The sequence below is a fragment of the Capsicum annuum genome, chromosome 11 (genome assembly GCF_002878395.1).
Source record: "Capsicum annuum cultivar UCD-10X-F1 chromosome 11, UCD10Xv1.1, whole genome shotgun sequence".
Taxonomy (NCBI): domain Eukaryota; kingdom Viridiplantae; phylum Streptophyta; class Magnoliopsida; order Solanales; family Solanaceae; genus Capsicum; species Capsicum annuum.
Genome location: NC_061121.1, coordinates 182,446 through 201,797, shown reverse-complemented (window position 1 = coordinate 201,797; position 19,352 = coordinate 182,446). Strand labels below are relative to the sequence as shown.

Here is a 19,352-nt window from a genome sequence, read left to right as displayed (position 1 = left end):
AAACACCATTGTTATTGCCTGTGCATATAGGACCAATTTCCCAAAATTTTGGCTGTTTCCCATTGGAGGTTATTTGTCACAAAAATATGCCATTTTTCAAGCTTGCACACCCCATGACTGAGAATGTGAACCACATTGAAAAACTATTGAGTTATGAACCAAACAAATTCATACAACTACACCAAATCTGCAACTTAAGCTCATCAACAAGATCATCTCATCTTGTTACTTTACAATTATTTTGTTGATATAGTATAACCGCTAACATATGGACCCAAATAACCCTATCTCACAAAAACTCAAAAGACAATTTTCACACAAAACTATCTCACATAACCATCTCTCTCTCACATTTATCTTTATCATTTTCTGATATCACCAATTGACATAACAAGTTTTGGTTAAATCTTGGGAGGTTTGGACTAATCCTGGATGTCTGAAGGAGGAGGAAGAGGAGGCGCAGGAAGGGGAAGCGGAGGAGCAATCTAAAATTTGCCAAAACAAGCTAAATTTTAAATAATTTTTCAAAGTGGATAACATAAGTGAGCATATACATAAGTGAGCTAAGAAACTAAAACAGCTTCGATCCAAGGTTCACTTGATATTTTAGTAAGAAACTCGCAGTTGATGACTCTGAAGGCAGATGTTCAACAACTGTACAATGGCTCTGGATCTACATTTCTTCTTATCCTGAACAGTTCCCAAAAACAAAAGCAACATGTAAGTTGGATCAAAATTAGGAACTAGTACATCTTTAGCCACAAATCATTCAGCAAAACACTGTATAGTAGTTCAAACTGCTTTTGAGTCTCTTGACCCTTTCTCCTTGGCAACTTAGCTTATTGTTTGGTAAGAATATATCTGGAGTTTCTATGAATGAAAACTACATCTCGGAAAATAGGCCCATTAATACAAATTATCACCCTACCTACATGTAAATTTTTCATCCCTGGTCCTGTCATAATCTAAGGGAAGAAAATACTCAATTTTGAAATCTAAGAAGTTATTCTGGAGGTCGCCTAATGCTAAGACATATCATTGAATATTAATCGAATGGTTTCTCACATATAAGGAAGTGCATGTGATCCAGTCCAGATGCAGATTTAATAAGATTTTTTAAGAAAATAAGGTAAACTTTCATAGCATTCTGAACAATCTTAATCTTTGCCTTAACTTTACAACTAGAAGACAGAGTATCTAGCTACATCATAAAAGATTAGTTAAAAGTATAGTTTTCAAGAGTCACAAGAGGAGATACCAGTTCTAGAGGTTAAAAGGATAAAGCACTTAAAAGGTTCCCACTAGCTGATAAAACAAATAAACGTACCATGCAATGGACCCGAAGTAAGATGTAGCTATTACAAGGTGCAGGCTGGTGCACTTATCTCCCGCTATGTGCATCTGGGGACAGATCGGACCAAATTGGGTCTTATTGTACAAAATCTAACCTTGCAAGTTTTAGTAATTCAGAACCATGAAATATAATGTGCTAATACCTATACTAAGCCCTAACATTGAGAATAACTTTGCGAAGTTCCTAACAATCTACAAGTCCAACTTTTTTGGAAGGTAATATAATCTACACCACCCTGAACAAACTGTACGGACCTTTGCAGGTCCCTAATTAGATACTAAAGGTCTTTCCTGATATAATGACAGTTAGCACAACCCTTCTTTTTGCCTCAAGAGTAAAATATGGCATTAAGAATCAAGACACAGAAAATTAAACAAAAATCCCTGGCCACTCACCAATTGTCTTCTGCCCATTTGCAGCCATTAGTATCCACCACATGTAAACTGTATGCATGTCGTGACTTTGAAGACTGGTTCTCAAAACTGCAAACATATATTAAGAAAATTGAATGGGTGAAAAAATTTCCAAACGAACCATATACAAATGGTAGCATAACTGACAGTTCTATATGGTCCCAGAGAAGTTCTGGAAGCGACTGACCTCTGGTGAATAAGATCTCCGTGAATGACTACCAAAGATCCAGCTTTTACTTCAAGTGGAGCGAAATCTTTCTGGTTATAGCATGGAGATGGCTTATCAAAATGAACCCCATTTTCATCTCTAAGGAATCTCCTCACAAGGCCGTCTAAGGAAGTAGAACATTATGTCTGTTATACGGAAGATTCAATGATCTACAGCCTGTATGGCCAAGGTAGCAAAGACAAAGAAGGGTTGGAAGAAACAATACTTTTGTGGGACCCTGGTATAGCCCATAGACAGCCATTTACAATTGTTGCATCCTCTAAAGCTAGCCACAAGCCAGTGCATGTTGCTGGTTCAGTGTACAGAAAAGAGTTATCTTGGTGCGGCACCACTTCACCCCCAATACCTGGTTGCTGAAAAGCAGAGGTTGACGTGTCACTCGTAAGGATGGATAATAGTAACTAAAACTGAACTACCTTATGGTATTTGTTCAATTGCAAAGAGTCTGGTTACTCCACATATACAGGAAAACATCCCTACTCTACAATGTTATCATACTATTAGAGACAATTTTAAAACCATTTTCAAGGGACACAAGAGGATATGCACCGTTAAAGAGCATTTAGTAGCTTGCTTCACCATAGGGAGGCATCAAATTTTTTAAAGTGACAAGACATGAACATGGTATGGATGCACGCTTGGATAACACGAGCAAAGTGATGTGACATGAGCAAAAATATTTCATTTTAAAAACTAATATGCTATTGAGTACATGATTCATCCATATAATATAAAAATTAGCTAGGGATGTTGGGGTTACTCAAGCATGGATTTTGGGATCAACAAATTGACTATGAATCTTGTCCACTCTATTTTATATGGCGGGGTACGGAGAACGAGGATCACACTACTTAATTTTCACTGTGAATTCACATATTAATTCTTCTAGTTTTTTAAAAGTAAAATATACATATTTAAAATCAATACAAAAGTACGATAAGTTACAATAGTTCATAATTCAGAATATATAAAAAAATATTCAAGAAAATAGTGGCCAAAGAAGAACATATTTGACTCCCCATATAGTAATAGCACCACATAAGATGGAACAAAAAGGTAAAAGATTCAAGCACTAATATAGATAGATGTAACAACATACCCAGCGTAATCCCACATGTGGGGTTTGGGGCACTAAATGTAAATAGATAAGAAAAGAAAATTCAAGTGGCAAATCAATGGTTTATAAAGATAAATACAGGAAAAATCTTCTCTATTTATGTAGTTAGAAAACCAATTCATGCGCACTAAGCCTCAACAGAAACAATATATCTAGTGCAGTCCCACCAAGTGGGGTCTGGGGATGGTAGGATGTATGCAGACCTTACCCTACTTTTGTGGGGGGAGAGAGGTTGTTTCATGTGCAATAAGTCATAATATAATGTGTGGCATATTCATTCCATACAGGTAATATCTTAATAAAACATTGTAGCCATAAATATTTCATACGAGAATCTTGAACCACTAAGGAAATAAGCATCATAAACATTATTTTTATATTTGTTATACGGAGAATTACAAGAGCTCCAAAGAGACGATATATAGTTGTGTAATAGGTTATATGTATCTTTGAGTTATCATGGATCATTAAGGAATTTGGGTCAATTAGGGAGAAATAGAATAGATTAATGGGGAAAGCACACAGGGTAACACGAGATAATTCTTGTAAGTGTTCATTTTCTTTTAATATTCTTTCTGATGGTACATACTGTGCTTTCTATCCAAGATCACTGCATTAGAGCAGAAAATTCTGCCTATGTACAGACACTAGCTTTTACAATCAAGTACCAAATAATAAATGTTCAACCTAAATATCCAAGCTTCATCCAATAAGTAGGAAATGGCAAGTGATAGTAGAAGTAGGAGGAAAAGAGAAAAATGAAATATTGAATAAGCACACGATTAGGAACCTTTAGGGACATCTAATAAAATCAGAGAGATTACCATGGCCTTTACACAAGGATGACATACACAAATCAAGAAATGGTCCAATTTTGAATTCGAAAGACTAGCACGTGATTAAATGCTTGAATGGGGTCAATCATGTGATTAGAGTTCCTGAAAAGCTAATATAAAAACCTAGACAAAGTAGAAATTGCTTTGAATTGTTTGGGGGAGATTCAGACAGGTTATATGGAAGAATTTGTTGGGTATAAGTTGTCTATATCTCATTTGTAAGAGGACCTCACACGCTTGGATGCTTTGCTTTTAGCTAAAGACTGTACAAAGGTATAGGGCAGAAAAACTCCATTACTAGATAAACAGCACCCGTATTTACCTTAAATATGTACATCGACTGAATTACTACTGGCCTCTGGTAACCCAAGGACCGCAGCATGCCTGAGACTTTGTCTGAGCTAGAGAACTTATTAAATACAGCATCTTTATCATGAAGAGCTGCGATAGCACAGGAAAGAGAAATCAAAGAACAATCTTGTTGAGATAGAGACCAGAAAGGTTGGTTGAAAAGTGAAACAACTGACAATAAATAGTTAACATAGCCATACCATGCCCAACTTTATTTATTGAGAGTTCCTTTGGCTGCTTTAAGTTGCCATCTTCATCAAATGCTTTCTCTGCCAAGACCACAAACATCAATAAAGCATCCTAAGTAAATACTTAAAACATGATTAGCCTATCAAAGTTACGGACAGAGATGCAAATTACTAGAAGGATTCAACAACAGCAGGATCACAATCAAGAAAAAAGACTGACATGCAGAGTCAAAGCTTGGTTAACAAAAACAACAACAACAACATACCCAGTAAAATCCCACAAGTGAGGTCTGCGGAGGGTAAAGTGTACGCAGGCCTTACCACTACCTCAGTAAGGTAGAGAGGCTGTTTCGGAAGACCATCAGCTAAAGTGTAGCAAATCCAGATACAAAGAAGAGGAAAACAGTAAAGAAAAATAATAATCAGCGACAAAACAATGCGATAATCAGAGTCAAAGCTTGGTTCTTAGTAGTAAGCACTACTCCTAATCAGTTAAGTAACAGTATATAAGAAATTGAACACAAGCATACCTTCCCAGAAGAATGAAATCTTCTCAGCACTTTCAAAGAAGTGATCATTAGTCGTTTCTTGCTGAACCACCCAATTAATTAATTAATTAAAAAGAAAAACACAAGAGGGGGGTTAATCTCAAAAGGAATTATTGAGTTCCAAAATGAATAAAAATGGAATCTTTACTTGGTTCTTGGTAGAAAAAATAGAAGCATCGGAAGAGAAATCAAACTCATCAAGCAACTCTTCCATTCTCTTCCTCATTGACTCCACCTCTTCTTGGCTTGCAAATGATTCCAACACCAAATACCCTGGGTGTATGTTCCATTCAATTTCGTTAACTCCTCTTGAGATTCAAATTACATAAATAAAACATATATATTACCATCAGAATTGAACAACTGAAGCTGCTCTGAACTCAGGTTTCCTTGAATAACCATGTTGTCACCGTCTTTGTGTTGCAAATTTTCTGCGTACATATTATCTTCCCTTTGACAATTTATTATAGAGCTAATAAGCAAATTAGCTTAAGTTTAGTACTAAAATGTAAATTCAAAAATTAGTTAAGTGGTCATCACATGACCAGCCTCGGCACGTGTACATTACAGGACAATTGAGCTCAGCATCCATGTCACGTGCGCACCTTCTCCTCATTAACGTTTTTTTTTTTCGTTCTTTTTTGGCAAACCATTTTTAACACTTGCCCCCTTTAGCTTCCTCTTTAACTTCGTTCTATACCCTCTACCCCCTCTCTCTCTCCAACTCCGTGAATATCAATCAAATCAAATCAAACGAGAGAGAGAGAGAGGAACAAAAGATCTCATATTGTATGTTGTGAAGCAGAAAGATCTGTGGGTTGCTCGCGATGCACGCTTATAACAGGCTACCGAGTAGTGGACACAGCAGTCCATCAACACCGTCATCGCCGCGGTCCCGCTCGCCTCGTTTACGCACTACTACTAGTAATAATAGTAATAGTAATAGTAATAGTGGTAGTGGTGGAGGACGAGTGAAGCGTTTTAGTCCCGGTCAACAAGCGGGTGCGAAAACCCCTGCACATCGTCTAACTTGGCTCATTCTATCTGTTCTGCTTCGTCGTCAGGGGATTTTCCTATTTGCTCCTTTGCTTTACATTGCAGGCATGTTGTTTTACATGGGCACTGTATCATTTGATGTTGTTCCTATCATCAGGCACCGCCCTGCTCCCGGTTCTCTTTACCGCAGCCCTCAACTCTATGAAAAGCTTCGTTCCCAAATGGACTCTGATAATTCAACTGCTCATGCGGTTAGTTTGTTTGATTACCTTTTCCTTCTATGATCACTTTTTTTCTTCAATTAGTATTGCTCCAGATCTGACTGTATTTGCTTCTTCTCTCTTTGTATGTATATCAGTGCCATTAATCATGGTTGCCCCTTTTGAATTTCTCTATGGTAGCTGCTGGTTGGGGGTACTATGTAATTTGATGGCAATTTTTAATTGTTGACGTGTTATTGTACTGAATGAGGTTCAAGTGTCATTTTCCTTGTCCGAAGATTCACAAGATTGATGTATGTGGCTCATATAGCGAAAAGTACTATAATCACTGATTACATATAGAAAACCGAAATTCTGATATGTTGCCTGAATTTATCAGGAAATAGATTGTGCTGTTGCATGTGAAGATAGAATAATGGCATTTGGGATAGGAGAAGAGCAGAAATGCTGCTAGGGGTTGTGACTCCAGGCAATATGGACAATGATTTATTTGATCCCAGTTAGAGTTCACAATCCTAATTTCCAACTACAGTGTTTGAGCGGAAGTCGTCTTAACATGGTGTCTGTGGTAGGTATTTAAAAATGTTAGAGAATATATATGTGTACCGAGTTCTCTTGAAAAACTTTTCAATTGTTCAAGACTCTCTCTGCTTTTAGTGGCATGTCAAAACATTACTGTGAATTGAGAAAGTTGTTTTTTGACATTGAATAGGCTGAAGGGCATAAGTTTGTCTGTGATCATTTAGGCAAGCAGAAATCCAACTGAAATATGCACAAACCCAACTAATTAGTGTTATTGTTGTCGCGTCCCTATGTTTTGAGAAGCTTCGAGTTTTCTGTTCAATTGTGAAAAATTTGTGATAAATTTAGGTTCTTATAAATTGGTATTTTAGACCCTATGTTGCTCGGACTCTTCAAAAAAGTCAATGGGTGCATGTCGGATTCTCCAAGAGTAGTGTATTTTTGGACAACCCGACATGAGTGCGGAGTGAAGAGTCCGCACAACTTAGGTTAGACCAGCCGTGTTGTATTTGGCGGAGTATTGGCCTATCAAAATCTTCACATACAGTAGATGGAAGTAGTGAAAATGAGGATGTTCAAATGGATGTGTAGGCATAGTAAGAGAGATAGAATTAGGAACGAGGATATTCAGGATTAGGTGGAGGTGCCGTCCATGGTGGATAAGATGAAGGAAGCGAGATTGAGATAGTTCATGCATGTAAAAGATGCATAGATGCTCTAATAAGGAGGTGTGAGAGGGTAACTATGGTGGGTCTGAGGAGAGGTAGAGGTAGACCGAAAAAGTATGGGAGAGAGGTGATCAGGACATGACACATCTACAACTTATTGAGAACTTGGCTGTAGCTAGTAATATTTGTAGGTCAAGGATTAGGTAGGTAGTCATGCGATATTTAGTTTCACTAATCAGTACCATTATTTTTCTCCCGTTTTCTTATTTTTCAATTTTATTATTATATGTTTTTTCCTTTGCTTGAGTTGTATATTAATTGTTGTTACTACTATTCTTTTCCCCATTATTTTCAACATTACTTCTTCTCTATTGTATTTGTTTTTCATACCTATTTTTATATGCTTTACTTAACTTTTGAGGGTTTATTAGAAACAACTTCTCTACCTTCCCAAGGTAGGGGTGGGGCTGCGTACGCACCACCCTCTCAGACCTCACTTTTAGGAGTTCATTGGGTATGTTGTTGTTAAATATAGGTTCTTTTTGCCCCTTTGAATGTTTCCGATTTCTTTCTGTCAATAAGTGTGTTACTTTGTAACTTGATCTTATTTTATGATTTCTAGATATTTTAGTTCAAAATTTCTTAAGTAGGTGTTTGGCCATAAATATTATACAAAATATCCCGGAATACACTTTCACTTTATTCTGGAATATTTGTTTGTCTATGAAAATCAAAAAATATATTCGGAATATGTTTTCACAATTTTTGGTTTTTTGAAAAACACCTCTTGATGTGTTTTCACTTTTTGCACACAATTTTTCCTATCACTTTATAAAAAAGTACATCCAAAGTCTAAAGTATTCTTGAAAATACTATGGCTAAACACAACTCCAACTCTATTTTCAACTTCAAAAATCCCAAATAAAGTGAATACGTTTTTGGTTTTCATGGCCAAACAGGTCCTTAGTGAAGCTTGTCCATTATTTTATGATGTCAATGTTCGTAATGTAGCTGATCATGAAATGTATATGCTGTGAAGACAACTTGTATATATAAGTTTCTTTTTTGCTTTTATCTTTTAAAATCCTACTAAGTACTGGCACAAATTTCCTGTAGATATCAACAATATGGAAAAATTCCTATAAAGGTGGTGAATGGAGACCATGCATTAACAAATCCTCAGGAGGTAAATAATTTGGAGAATCAAACTTATTTTATCCTTGTTAGTATGCTATAATGCCCTCCCCCCTCCCCCTCTCCCCCTCTTCTCTCTCCTTAATTATTTGTCATATAATAAGTGCAACTCCTTGGGTGCGTTCAGGTTATAATGGAGGTTTCCCAACGCCTGATCTTAGCGTAATTTGAAATTTAATGCAGTCATATGTTAGGAAGTTTTATGTTCTTATATTAGGTTTATAGTACTTGAGTAACTGGCAAAATTGTCATGTGACTTGGAGGTCACAGGTTCAAGCCTTGGAAACAACTTCGGGCAGAACTGCAAGGTAAAGGCTGTGTATAATAGACCCTTGTGGTCGGGCCCTTTCCTAGACCCTGCACATAGCGGGAGTGTTAGTGCACTGAGCTGCCCTTTTAGTAGGTTTATAGTACAAAATATTCTCCTCTAATTAGTCTAGAGACTAAGAAGCTCTATATTAGTTAAGTTTTCTTGCACCCAAGGGTGTGACCTAGTGTTTCAATGAAGTTGGTCGAGCACGATGAGGTCTCAGGTTTAATTCCCAACAGAGACAAACACTAGGTGATTTCTTCTCATCTGTTCTAGTCTTGGTGTCCAAGTTACCTGGTATGATGGGAGGTGGCAGGTATCTCGTGGAATTAGTTGAGGTGCGTGCAAGCTGACCTAGACACCACGATTATAAAAAAAAGTTAAGTTTTCTTATTTAAATAACTGTCTTTTTTTAATGTAGCTGAAACTTTTCTTGTTTCCGATGGACTAATATCTTATATAAGCACCCTCTTGTTTCGTTACTGGTCCGACAATCTTTTCCCTCTTGATATCTCCTTGCATATGGCTCTATGATTTTGGTAAAGATCTAAGCAACTTCTTTTTATTAGTTCGAAGCATTACAATGTTTGTCTGGTGAAAGTTTTTACTTTTTCTTTTCATAATTTTTTTGAGCTTGTCTCTTACTGGTTGAATGTTGTAGTGGGCAGTGGCACCACCCTTTTTTAAATAAGGTGAATGATTTTATTAATGTTGGAGGAATCCTCGTATACAAGAAGTACCAAAAGGTAGAGATACTCGTACCAAAATACGATTCTCTACAAAAGTCATCCACTCATCTATACAAATTAAAACCTCATGGGTGCACCAAAAGGGAATTAGAGGTATCCCTTTCGGGGGATACATAAGAAATTCAATATGAAAATTGGTATGTCACAACTCTTGAAGTGTTTAATGTGCTCGACTTATTTCTCTTGATCTCCATCCAAGCTAGTAGTAGCGAGTCAATATCAACAACAACAACAACAAACCCAGTGTGTTCCCGCAAAGTGGGGTCTGGGGAGGGTAAGATGTACGCAGTCCATATCGCTACCTCCGAAGAAGTAGAGAGGCTGTTTCCAATAAACCCTCGGCTCAAGATAAAGAATAGTAAACAAGGTTGTAATGAAACAAGCAGCAGGATGGATGCCATAATAGAAATAAGGAATAAAATAGCAAAAATAGAAATCATAGAAAATGCGAGATAAGAGAAATAAGAGCACTACGAAATAAGGACTAAGAAGTAGGACACCCACCAAGTAGGAACATACACACACAGACCAAAGACACCCACCACACCCAAACTCTCCTGGCTAGTGACTCCTACCTATGGACACAATCCAAAGAATACTAACCCGGCTACACAAGAAAAACATCTAACTACTTGCTCTACTTGCTACAATCCACACGCTCACACTACAACGATTATCAATAGCCATATATTAATATGGGTACATTCTACCCAAAAGGCAGGGGTAAGGTCGGCGTACATCCTTCTTTCCACAATCCAAATCCAACTTGTGGGATTATATTAGGCATGCTGTTGTATATATTAAATGTTAATGTGGATATCCACATGCTGAGAGTGCGGTAAGGACTCATTGTATGCATTTAGTTTCTGTTGGGCTGTTCATCAATAGACAGTCTCTTGCAAATTCACCCTCAATTTAAGGAAAATATCAAATAGGCTAGTCATCTTTAGAACTCTTATACTTGCATATCCTTATCAGAAGCCAAACCTCTAACGCTATCTCATGTTTCAAACCCTAATGTACATCCAAGCTATGATAACCTATGAGTTCTATTCAAAATCATGTAATTGGGATTAGATTCTTGCATATCCTTAAGATCTTAAAGGGAGAGGCGAGCGCCTTTCATATCAATGGATTAGATCTTATCTTAATCATACAAAACTGTTGGAATTAGGGCTAGGTTTCTTCAGTTCTGGTGGATTTATCCTACCAAAGGAGCATGGAGTACTGTGTGTGAAAGATCTGGCGCTTCACAACAAGAGTTTGCTTATGAAATGACACTGGAGGTATATTATGGAAGATCATGGTTTATGGAAATCATTACCTAGAGCAAAGCATAAGCTGAATAACTGGGGCTAGACCACCCTAGGGGATGGGCCCTCGGAAGCACATTTCTTATGGGATGAATTCCAGCAACTTAACTCAAAACTCAAGGTAGAGAGTGGGTCATATAAAACTTTGGATGGACAATGGCTTGGTTAAGTGGCACTAGATAATGGATTTCTGTACCTTTATCAACTGGCAAGTGACCAAGATTCCTCTGTAGAGCAATGCTCGCAGAACAATGCATGAGATCTAAACTAATGGAATTGCTGACGAAACTAGCTGGCATTTCTGTCAAACTTCAGGTATAGGATATGTGGGTCTTTGGGAATTCATAGGATGAGAAATTTATGTGAAGGAAGCATATATGCGCAACCATCTTCCAACATGGGGTTGATAGAAAACTAGCCATGGAAATGGTTCTGGAGAACCAGACTACCTACTAAAGTAATTTGCTTTAGCTGGTGAACAAGCATGCCTCACTCATGATGATCTCGGCAGAAGTATACAAATAGTGAGCAGTTGTTACATGTGCCAGTTGGAATCTGAAAGTGTTAAGACATCTATTTCTACACCGTAGAATAGCAGCTCATATATGGAATATGTTTTTCTCTACTTCTAGGCTAAGTATTAGCAATATTAAGGAATCTTATGAAAGCTGATGTTCATGAGTTGGAAAACCCATCAAAAAGAACTTGGATAATGGTTCCTGCTTGCAAATGTTTTGATTGAATCTCAACTCCTTCTCATGTACTTAAAGCCAAAAGTTTGTTGAATTTGTTTAGTTGTCTAAACCAAGACCCTGTATCTAGTTGTGACAATTTTTTGATTATGTCCACTCTTTAAATGTAGTTCAACTTTTGTATATGAGCAGTCTAAATCTCTTTTGTAACTTTTGTTTTTTCTACATCTTTGTGATGCTTTTTAATGAATATTTCTTCTATTAAAAAACAAATTGTGCCAGTGTTTCTTCCGTGTTATCGTCATAGAGGTCTCATAGACATGATGAGTAATGTTATGTTGTCGTCCTTTTCATTGAAGTCCATCATGCACACATGTATGGCTACTTTAAATATGTTGTATTACAAGTTCATGGAAGGAAAATGTTTTATTAAAGGGGAGTGTATTCTTGAAAAGGAAAGAGGCTTTTTATAAAAAGATCATTTTTCCACTAATGTGTGTATCACGTTTCATAATGTGGTGCTGGTCCGTCCCACCAAGTTTTGTGGCGTGACAAACTATTTGTGTATAATTTATTAAGATTCAAAAGGCTAACTTGCTAGATTGGTGATTTTGAGGTCCATGCTCTACAGAGTTTGGATATAATATTCAACGATGTCCTGTTTCTTTCTCTCTTTTTTTTTTTTTTTTTAAAATTTAGACGAGGTTCCATGGTAATCAAAAGAAAAAATAATTTCGATGAGGTTTGGTGATTAATGAACTAAGGTTGTATCACATATCTTCAGGTTTGCCTGAATCAAATGGTTACCTTTTTATTGAGGCAAATGGTGGTCTGAATCAGCAAAGGACATCGGTATGTCCTTCAGTTCCAAAGATAATTGTTATTGAAATGCTGAAGTTTTGTTTGGATGATGGTTGTAGTTTAAGATCACTAATGTTGCTTTGTGCATCCAGATATGCAATGCTGTTGCTGTGGCAGGTTTTCTTAATGCTACCCTGGTCATCCCGCACTTCCATTTCCATAGCATTTGGAGGGATCCAAGGTTGTCTGCTCTTTCATCTTCTTTGTTTGTTTGGGTAGTGCAGTACTTCCATAGTGGGACATTTATATATGTAAACTCAGAAATTTGGTGGATGCATATATAATTTTTAAGTGTTGCAATTATTACCTGGACTAGTTTTTTCTGATGACAAGCTCTTGAGAAGCTTGACCTTCTCTTGTAGCATTAGAATTGGCTTCTGTTTAATAGAAATATGTACTACCTATAATTGAATATATCACAAATGACCACTATAAGATGTCAATAGCCCTTGAAAATGAGCAAATTTTGGTGAATCTGTACCTTAGGTTCATGGCCATTTCCTTTTGAGATATTGATGAAGCAAACTAAAATCTGTATTACTTCATGCAACTTGGTACCATTCTTGTCAATCTGGTGGTTCGTAATCTGTATTACTCTGTGCAACTTAGTACCATTCTTGTCAATCTGGTGGTTCATTGTCGTAAATTATTTCTGGATTTCTAGAATAGTGGGCGTTGGTTTTAGTCGTGGTTGTTCTCTTGATCAATCTAGTTTATTATCCATCTCTTTAGCTGCCTTTCATGTCAAATCATAAAAATGCTTGGCGGTTGTTTTCTGCAGCAAGTTCGGAAATATTTATGATGAAGAATTTTTTGTTAAAACTCTAGCCAATGATGTGCAAGTGGTGAACAAGATTCCTGATTATATTATGCAAAGGTTCGATTACAATATGAGCAATGTTTACAACTTCAAGATCAAAGCTTGGTCCTCCATCAGTTACTACAGGGATACAGTTCTTCCAAAGCTGCTTGAAGAAAAGTGAGTACTTAGTAATTGCCTTCCCCTTTAATTTAGTAATTATGTATACATTTTTTTGGGTAACTGTGGTGTCCAGGCCAACTTGCGTGCACCTCGACTAATTCCACGGCTTACCTCCCACCTCCCACCTGCAACAGGTACCAGGTAACTCTGTCCACCAAGGCTAAAATAGATTGGAAGAATTCACCTAGTGTCCATCTCGGTTGGAAATTGAACCTGAGATCTCATGGTGCTCAACCCACTTTGTTGAACCACTAGGCCCACACCATAGAAGAGTCAAATTGATTTTCCATACCGTGTGAGGTTCAGCAGTTCTTCTACAATCCAAGAGTTCTTTCCAACTCTAATGCAATACTTATCTCAAAATTCCCTCAAATTAGTGGGATTAAATAGTGTTACAGAGAATGCTGGGATTTAAGGATATTCCCATATCTACACTATCTAATTATACCATATTTAACAAATGCCATTGCTTCAATTATAGATTCTATTTAGAAATATATTAATTAATTAATGCAATTTGATGCAGGTTTAAGATACTATACAATTACTGCATAAAACTGTCGCAGATTACAATTTTTGTCCAGAAATTTACTATGTCTTGAAAGTCAAGAATTCAGTTACATTTTTGTTCACTGAATGTAATATGTTTTATTTCATGTACCTTTCTTGCATAGTTTTCTTTGAAATGATATAAGCTCAGATTTCTGATACTTAATAATTTCTTGAAAATTTCATTTTACTGCCCTATCCCCTAGCTTTACTTCATCTTAAAATGGAATCATCACGCTCGATATGTCACTTTTACAACGTAAAGTGTGATCTACATATTAATTTCATTAATGAGTTTTGATGGCATAGCAGTTAGTTTAGTTCACGTTTTGCTAATTAATTAAGCTTGCACTTTGTAACCTTCAAGTCTTAGTAATGCTCACACACATGGTTTGATAAATATTTACGTTGGTTTAAAAAATTTATAGTGATTAATTGGAAATACTCGTGCAACGCACGTGCCTGTCTGTGTTTGTGTATATAAACTTATGTATGTATAAACTCGAAGTGCTTACTTTCTGAAACAAGTGCTTATTTTAAAGAATTAATGTATTTGATCAAGTTTTTGGAAAAAGAAATGTGCTTTTGTGAGCAGCAGAAGTTTATGTTGTGGGGATGTAGTTGAAAAAATAGTTTCTAATATAAGCAAAAGAAGATTTAAACTTTTGGGTTAAAAGTTAAAATACCATTTCAAAAATTTATATTCACCAAATTAGCTGAACACCAGAGTCAAAACATTTAACCTCATCTATTGTTGATAGCACATCTATGATTGAAACCTCATAAACCTGCCTCTTTATTTTGATTCTTTACATTTTGATAAAACAAAATTGAAGAACCAACTAAAATCTCATAGTAAATTCATCTGTCATTGGAAAGTACTAATTGTAAAAGGAATCTTTCGTTGTTTGACAATCAAAAGCATTTTTTTCCGGAAAATCATCAGAACACAATCTGCTCCTTTAATGCTATAAGTGCTTCTCAAATTATTTCTCCAAACACAAGCTGCTGCTAGTAAAAAATACTGTCTGAAACCCAATCTGGCAAAAATCACTTTTAAAACTAAGCGAACTTTTGTTTATTGGAGCTCTCATGTAAATATGGTTTCAGTACTACCAAAGTACTGTTTTGGTCTTTGACTCTTTGTTATATATACAGTTACCAATTTCAAAAAAAAAAAAAAAAAAGCGAACTTTGAAAGCTTGCGTAACAAGCTCTAGAAGTGTAAATGCATAGACTTCCAATATCTAAATCTGTTATCATGTTTTATTCTCAAAAAAAAAGTCTGCCATCATATTTGGTCAACTGGATATATTACTTGCCAATTCTCGAATACTTTATTGGTAGGTTCGTTTCTTCATAGTTGAAGCATTTTGTTTTGTTATTTATGAACGCAGTTTGCTAAGTGTTTTCTAATCAATACTCAGGCTCATCAGAATATCTCCATTTGCAAACCGTTTATCATTTGATGCTCCTCCAGCAGTTCAGCGGCTTAGGTGCCTGGCAAATTATGAAGCTCTTAGATTTTCAAATCCCATTTTGAGTTTGGGGGAAACGCTGGTGTCAAGAATGAAAGAACGAAGTGCCAATAATAGTGGAAAGTATATCTCTGTGCATCTCCGCTTTGAGGAGGTTAGTTTCATGTGTTGCAAACTGCCATATACTGATTTTTATGTGCTCCATAGCTTAGTTTTCCAATGATATTGAGCCTCGATCATTTAATCTTGCAGGATATGGTGGCTTTCTCTTGTTGCATGTATGATGGCGGTGAAGAAGAAAAAAGGGACATGGATGCTGCAAGAGAGAGAGGATGGAAGGGAAAATTTACAAAACCTGGTCGTTTGATTCGTCCTGGAGCTATCAGGATTAACGGGAAGTGTCCCTTGACTCCTTTAGAGGTAATATATTGTCATTTTCATTTTTTCATTTGTTTTTCAAGAGGCTTGACTAATTGGAACACATCATATTTCAGATAAGTTGTATGACTCTGCTTTTTTGGCTTCATCAGAGCATTCTGATCCTTTTGCGAAATTTCTTCCCTAAAGAAAGTTTTTTTCAGAAAGCATACGATTTAGAGTACTTTCTGGAGATGGCACTTCTGTGTACCTGACCTTAATTTCAATTCCTGGAATCGTACCTTTGTCTGAGATTTATGTATACTTATGCTAAGCACAAGACTCCTTATGAGATGATAAGAGCGTAAAATTGGATAATTGCATTAGTTTTATTCGTATTTAATTTGTTCCAAGAACCGTATGTTATTTTCATAAGATCTTTTGAAGTCCTACGTCCTGCTTATGTGGGATTTACCTTTCAGCAATTTTTTGTTTTTTCTTTTCCTTTGTGTAGAAGATTGGGTTTCTTTCACTGAACCCTATTTTGATGTAGGTTAGCGTTTTTTGGTATACGGTGTATATGTGGGGTTTCCTCCAAATGTTAACAAAATTATGTACCCTATTAAAAGATCCTGGCTAATTTCTGCACACTTTATCAGGTTGGTTTGATGTTAAGAGGCATGGGATTTGACAAGCTTACATCCATCTATTTAGCATCTGGAAAAATATACGACTCTGAGCGACATATGAAACCACTATTAGAAATGTTTCCTCTTTTACAAACTAAAGAAATGCTGGCATCCCCGGAAGAATTAGTTCCATTTCAGGTCTAAATTGTTTGATTTCCCTTCCAGGATTTTTAGTCCCTGTAACCCTCCCCCTCTTTCTCTTTGGCTACCGTCTGACTCAAGTTATTGCTTATAGAATTACTCTTCCAGGATGGCTGCCATAGACTATACTGTTTGCCTTCATAGTGAAGTATTTGTGACAACCCAGGGAGGCAATTTCCCCCACTTTCTATTGGGCCATAGGAGATACTTATATGGTGGGCACTCTAAGACCATCAGGCCAGACAAGAGGAAGTTAGCTTTGTTATATGATAATCCCAATATCGGGTAAGCTTTTGGTTAACATTTCTGCCATCTTTTTTTCCAGTTTATGCGAGACCTCTAGTATATTCCCACAAAGTGGGGTCTGGAAGCCCCCTGTCAAAAGAAAAAAAGCTGAAAGAAGCTGTTATTACAATAATGAAAGCCCATGGCCAAGACAACAATGCCAGCTATTGTTACTTGCAGGTGTTTCATGTAACTTTACCTGTTATCTTAATTTGAAGGTTGATTTTTCTAATGTGGACTTAAATTTAGTTAGGCACTCTATGGAGTCATGTATGGTGGTTTTGCAGTGCTTTTGACCGGTGTATATTTTCCATATGCTCATCTTCCAGGTGGAGGAGCTTTAAGCGGCAAATGCTTAGTATACGAGCACATAGTGATTCAAAAGGAATTGAGATTAAAAGACCAAGTGACTCAATATATTCATTCCCTTGCCCAGATTGCATGTGTCGGAGTAACAAGAGTGAAGATTCTAGATCATCCTCAGTAACGTGATGTGTGCTTGTCAATAGGTGGTGGTCTTATTCTTGGTAGTATGCATGAACTTCAGCTGCTATCCCTTGTGCATGTCAGCAGGCGCTGTTCTTGCTCTTGTAGTACATATGAACTTCAGCTGCAAACCATTGTGATTCTTTCATTTTTTCCCCTTCCACTGTGGAGAGCTGCAAACCAGATCTTGGAGCTGCAGCTGGGTTTGTGCGACTGATCAATTTTGATTATCTCCGGGGCATGGGTTTGAGGTACACTTTTGTACATGATGGGGTGAGGAAGAATGGGAAGTCATTTCCATCAGTGATGTTACCCTGGTGTGTTGATTTACATAGTAGCGTAGATTCATATTCTTCCAGCTGCTGTATTTTGAGGGTACACTTTTGTACATGTTGGTGTGATGAAGAATGGGAAAGTCATTTCCATCAGTGATGTTACCCTCGTGTTGATTTACATAGCGGATTCATATTCATCAGCGGATTCATATTCATCCCAGCTGCTGTATCTAACAAGCTGTAAGTTGACATACAATATATTTGCACGTTAGTTTTGTGAGACAGGATTTTGTATATTAGTGAAGTAGGAGTGCTAGATTATAGGAACCGGATGAAAACAGTGTACTCATCATTGAGTCAGGGTTCCAAAGTCTTACTTTGGATACCCGACCTTGCCAACGTTATATTATGTCTCCGTTGATATTTATCTGTCCCAGTTTCACTAAATTTATCACCTCATTTCAGACCGCACATAATTTGGAAGAGCTCACTGTTACAAATGTGTGGATATTTCCTTGATTAATTGCGTCTGACAAAAGCACTTACCGACAACACTTATTTGGCCCGAAAACGTCTCGTTTGCATTGTTTCGTTCGTTTGACCACCCAAATGGCCCTGCTCACTAAAATGGACCACACTAGGCTGCTCCCCAGCCTCACTGGCACGTCCGGGTTGATTTTCGGCCCACAGCGTGCCCAGACCTCGGGCCCACCCACGAAAACGTGAGCTATTGCATACCGATTTTGTTCGAAAATGTCCCGTTTGACCACCCAAATGGCCCCGCCTATACAAATGGACAACCCTAGGCCGTCCCCAGCCTCCCTGGCACGACCCGGTCGATTTTGGGCCCACAGCACGTTCGGACTCCAGACCCACCCACAAAATCATGGGCTACATACCACACTAATTTGGCCCAAAAATGCCTCGTTTGCTGTCCTTTCGCCCATTTGACCATCCAAATGGCCCCGTCCACACAAACGGGCAACCTTAGGCCGCTCCTCAACCTCCTTGGCACCCTCGGTCGATTTATGCTCGGACCTCGGGCCTACCCACAAAATCGTGGGTTATAGCACATCAATTTTATCAGAAAATGCCCCGTTTGCTGTCATTTCTCCCGTTTGACCACCCAAATGGCCTCGCCCACACAAACAGGTAATACTAAGCTGCTCCCCAGCCTCCCTGGCACGCCTCGGTCAATTTTTTGGCTAACAGCACCCTCGGACCCCAGGCCCACCCATAAAATCGTGGGCTATAACACGTTGATGTTGGCCGAAAATGCCCCGTTTGTTATCGTTTCGCCTGTTTTACCACTCAAATAGCCCCGCCCACACAAACGGGCAACACTAGGTCGCTCCCCATCCTCATTGGCATGCCTTGATCGATTTTAGGCTCACAACACGCTTGAACCCTGGTCTACCCACGAAACCGTGCCTATAGCACACTAATTTTGCCCGAAAACACCTTGTTTGCTGTCGTTTTGCCCGTTTGACCACCCAAATGGCCCCGCCTACACAAATGGGCAACACTAGGCCGCACCCCAGCCTTCCT

At 37.7% G+C, this 19,352-nt stretch overlaps 2 protein-coding genes across 5 annotated transcripts; one reads left to right on the top strand and one right to left on the bottom strand.

Annotated features, from left to right (window-relative positions):
• Positions 1-491: 491 nt before the first annotated feature.
• Positions 492-5,541, bottom strand: LOC107847498 (phytanoyl-CoA dioxygenase). The gene is made up of 9 exons (XM_016691780.2): positions 5,384-5,541; positions 5,185-5,309; positions 5,019-5,079; positions 4,501-4,569; positions 4,272-4,390; positions 2,202-2,349; positions 1,955-2,099; positions 1,750-1,836; positions 492-690 (listed from the first exon to the last, which is right to left on the bottom strand). The coding sequence occupies exons 1-9, from the start codon at positions 5,475-5,477 to the stop codon at positions 648-650; spliced, it is 891 nt and encodes a 296-aa protein (XP_016547266.1). The 5' UTR covers positions 5,478-5,541; the 3' UTR covers positions 492-647.
• Positions 5,542-5,674: 133 nt separating this feature from the next.
• On the top strand, positions 5,675-18,231 carry LOC107847497 (protein ESMERALDA 1). Of its 4 annotated transcripts, none has more exons than XM_047399262.1 (11): positions 6,152-6,283; positions 6,633-6,821; positions 8,560-8,629; positions 12,486-12,553; positions 12,655-12,743; positions 13,344-13,541; positions 15,521-15,725; positions 15,824-15,991; positions 16,588-16,755; positions 16,853-17,043; positions 17,373-18,231. In XM_047399262.1, exons 2-11 carry the CDS (start codon positions 6,735-6,737, stop codon positions 17,533-17,535), a joined length of 1,407 nt encoding a protein of 468 aa, XP_047255218.1. In that variant the 5' UTR covers positions 6,152-6,283; positions 6,633-6,734; the 3' UTR covers positions 17,536-18,231. The 4 variants fall into 4 exon arrangements, with proteins under 4 accessions (XP_016547264.1, XP_016547263.1, XP_047255218.1 ...); XM_047399261.1 differs by lacking the exon at positions 6,152-6,283 and adding an exon at positions 6,403-6,546; XM_016691777.2 differs by lacking the exon at positions 6,633-6,821 and having other exon boundaries at positions 5,676-6,283.
• The last annotated feature ends 1,121 nt before the right edge of the window (positions 18,232-19,352 follow it).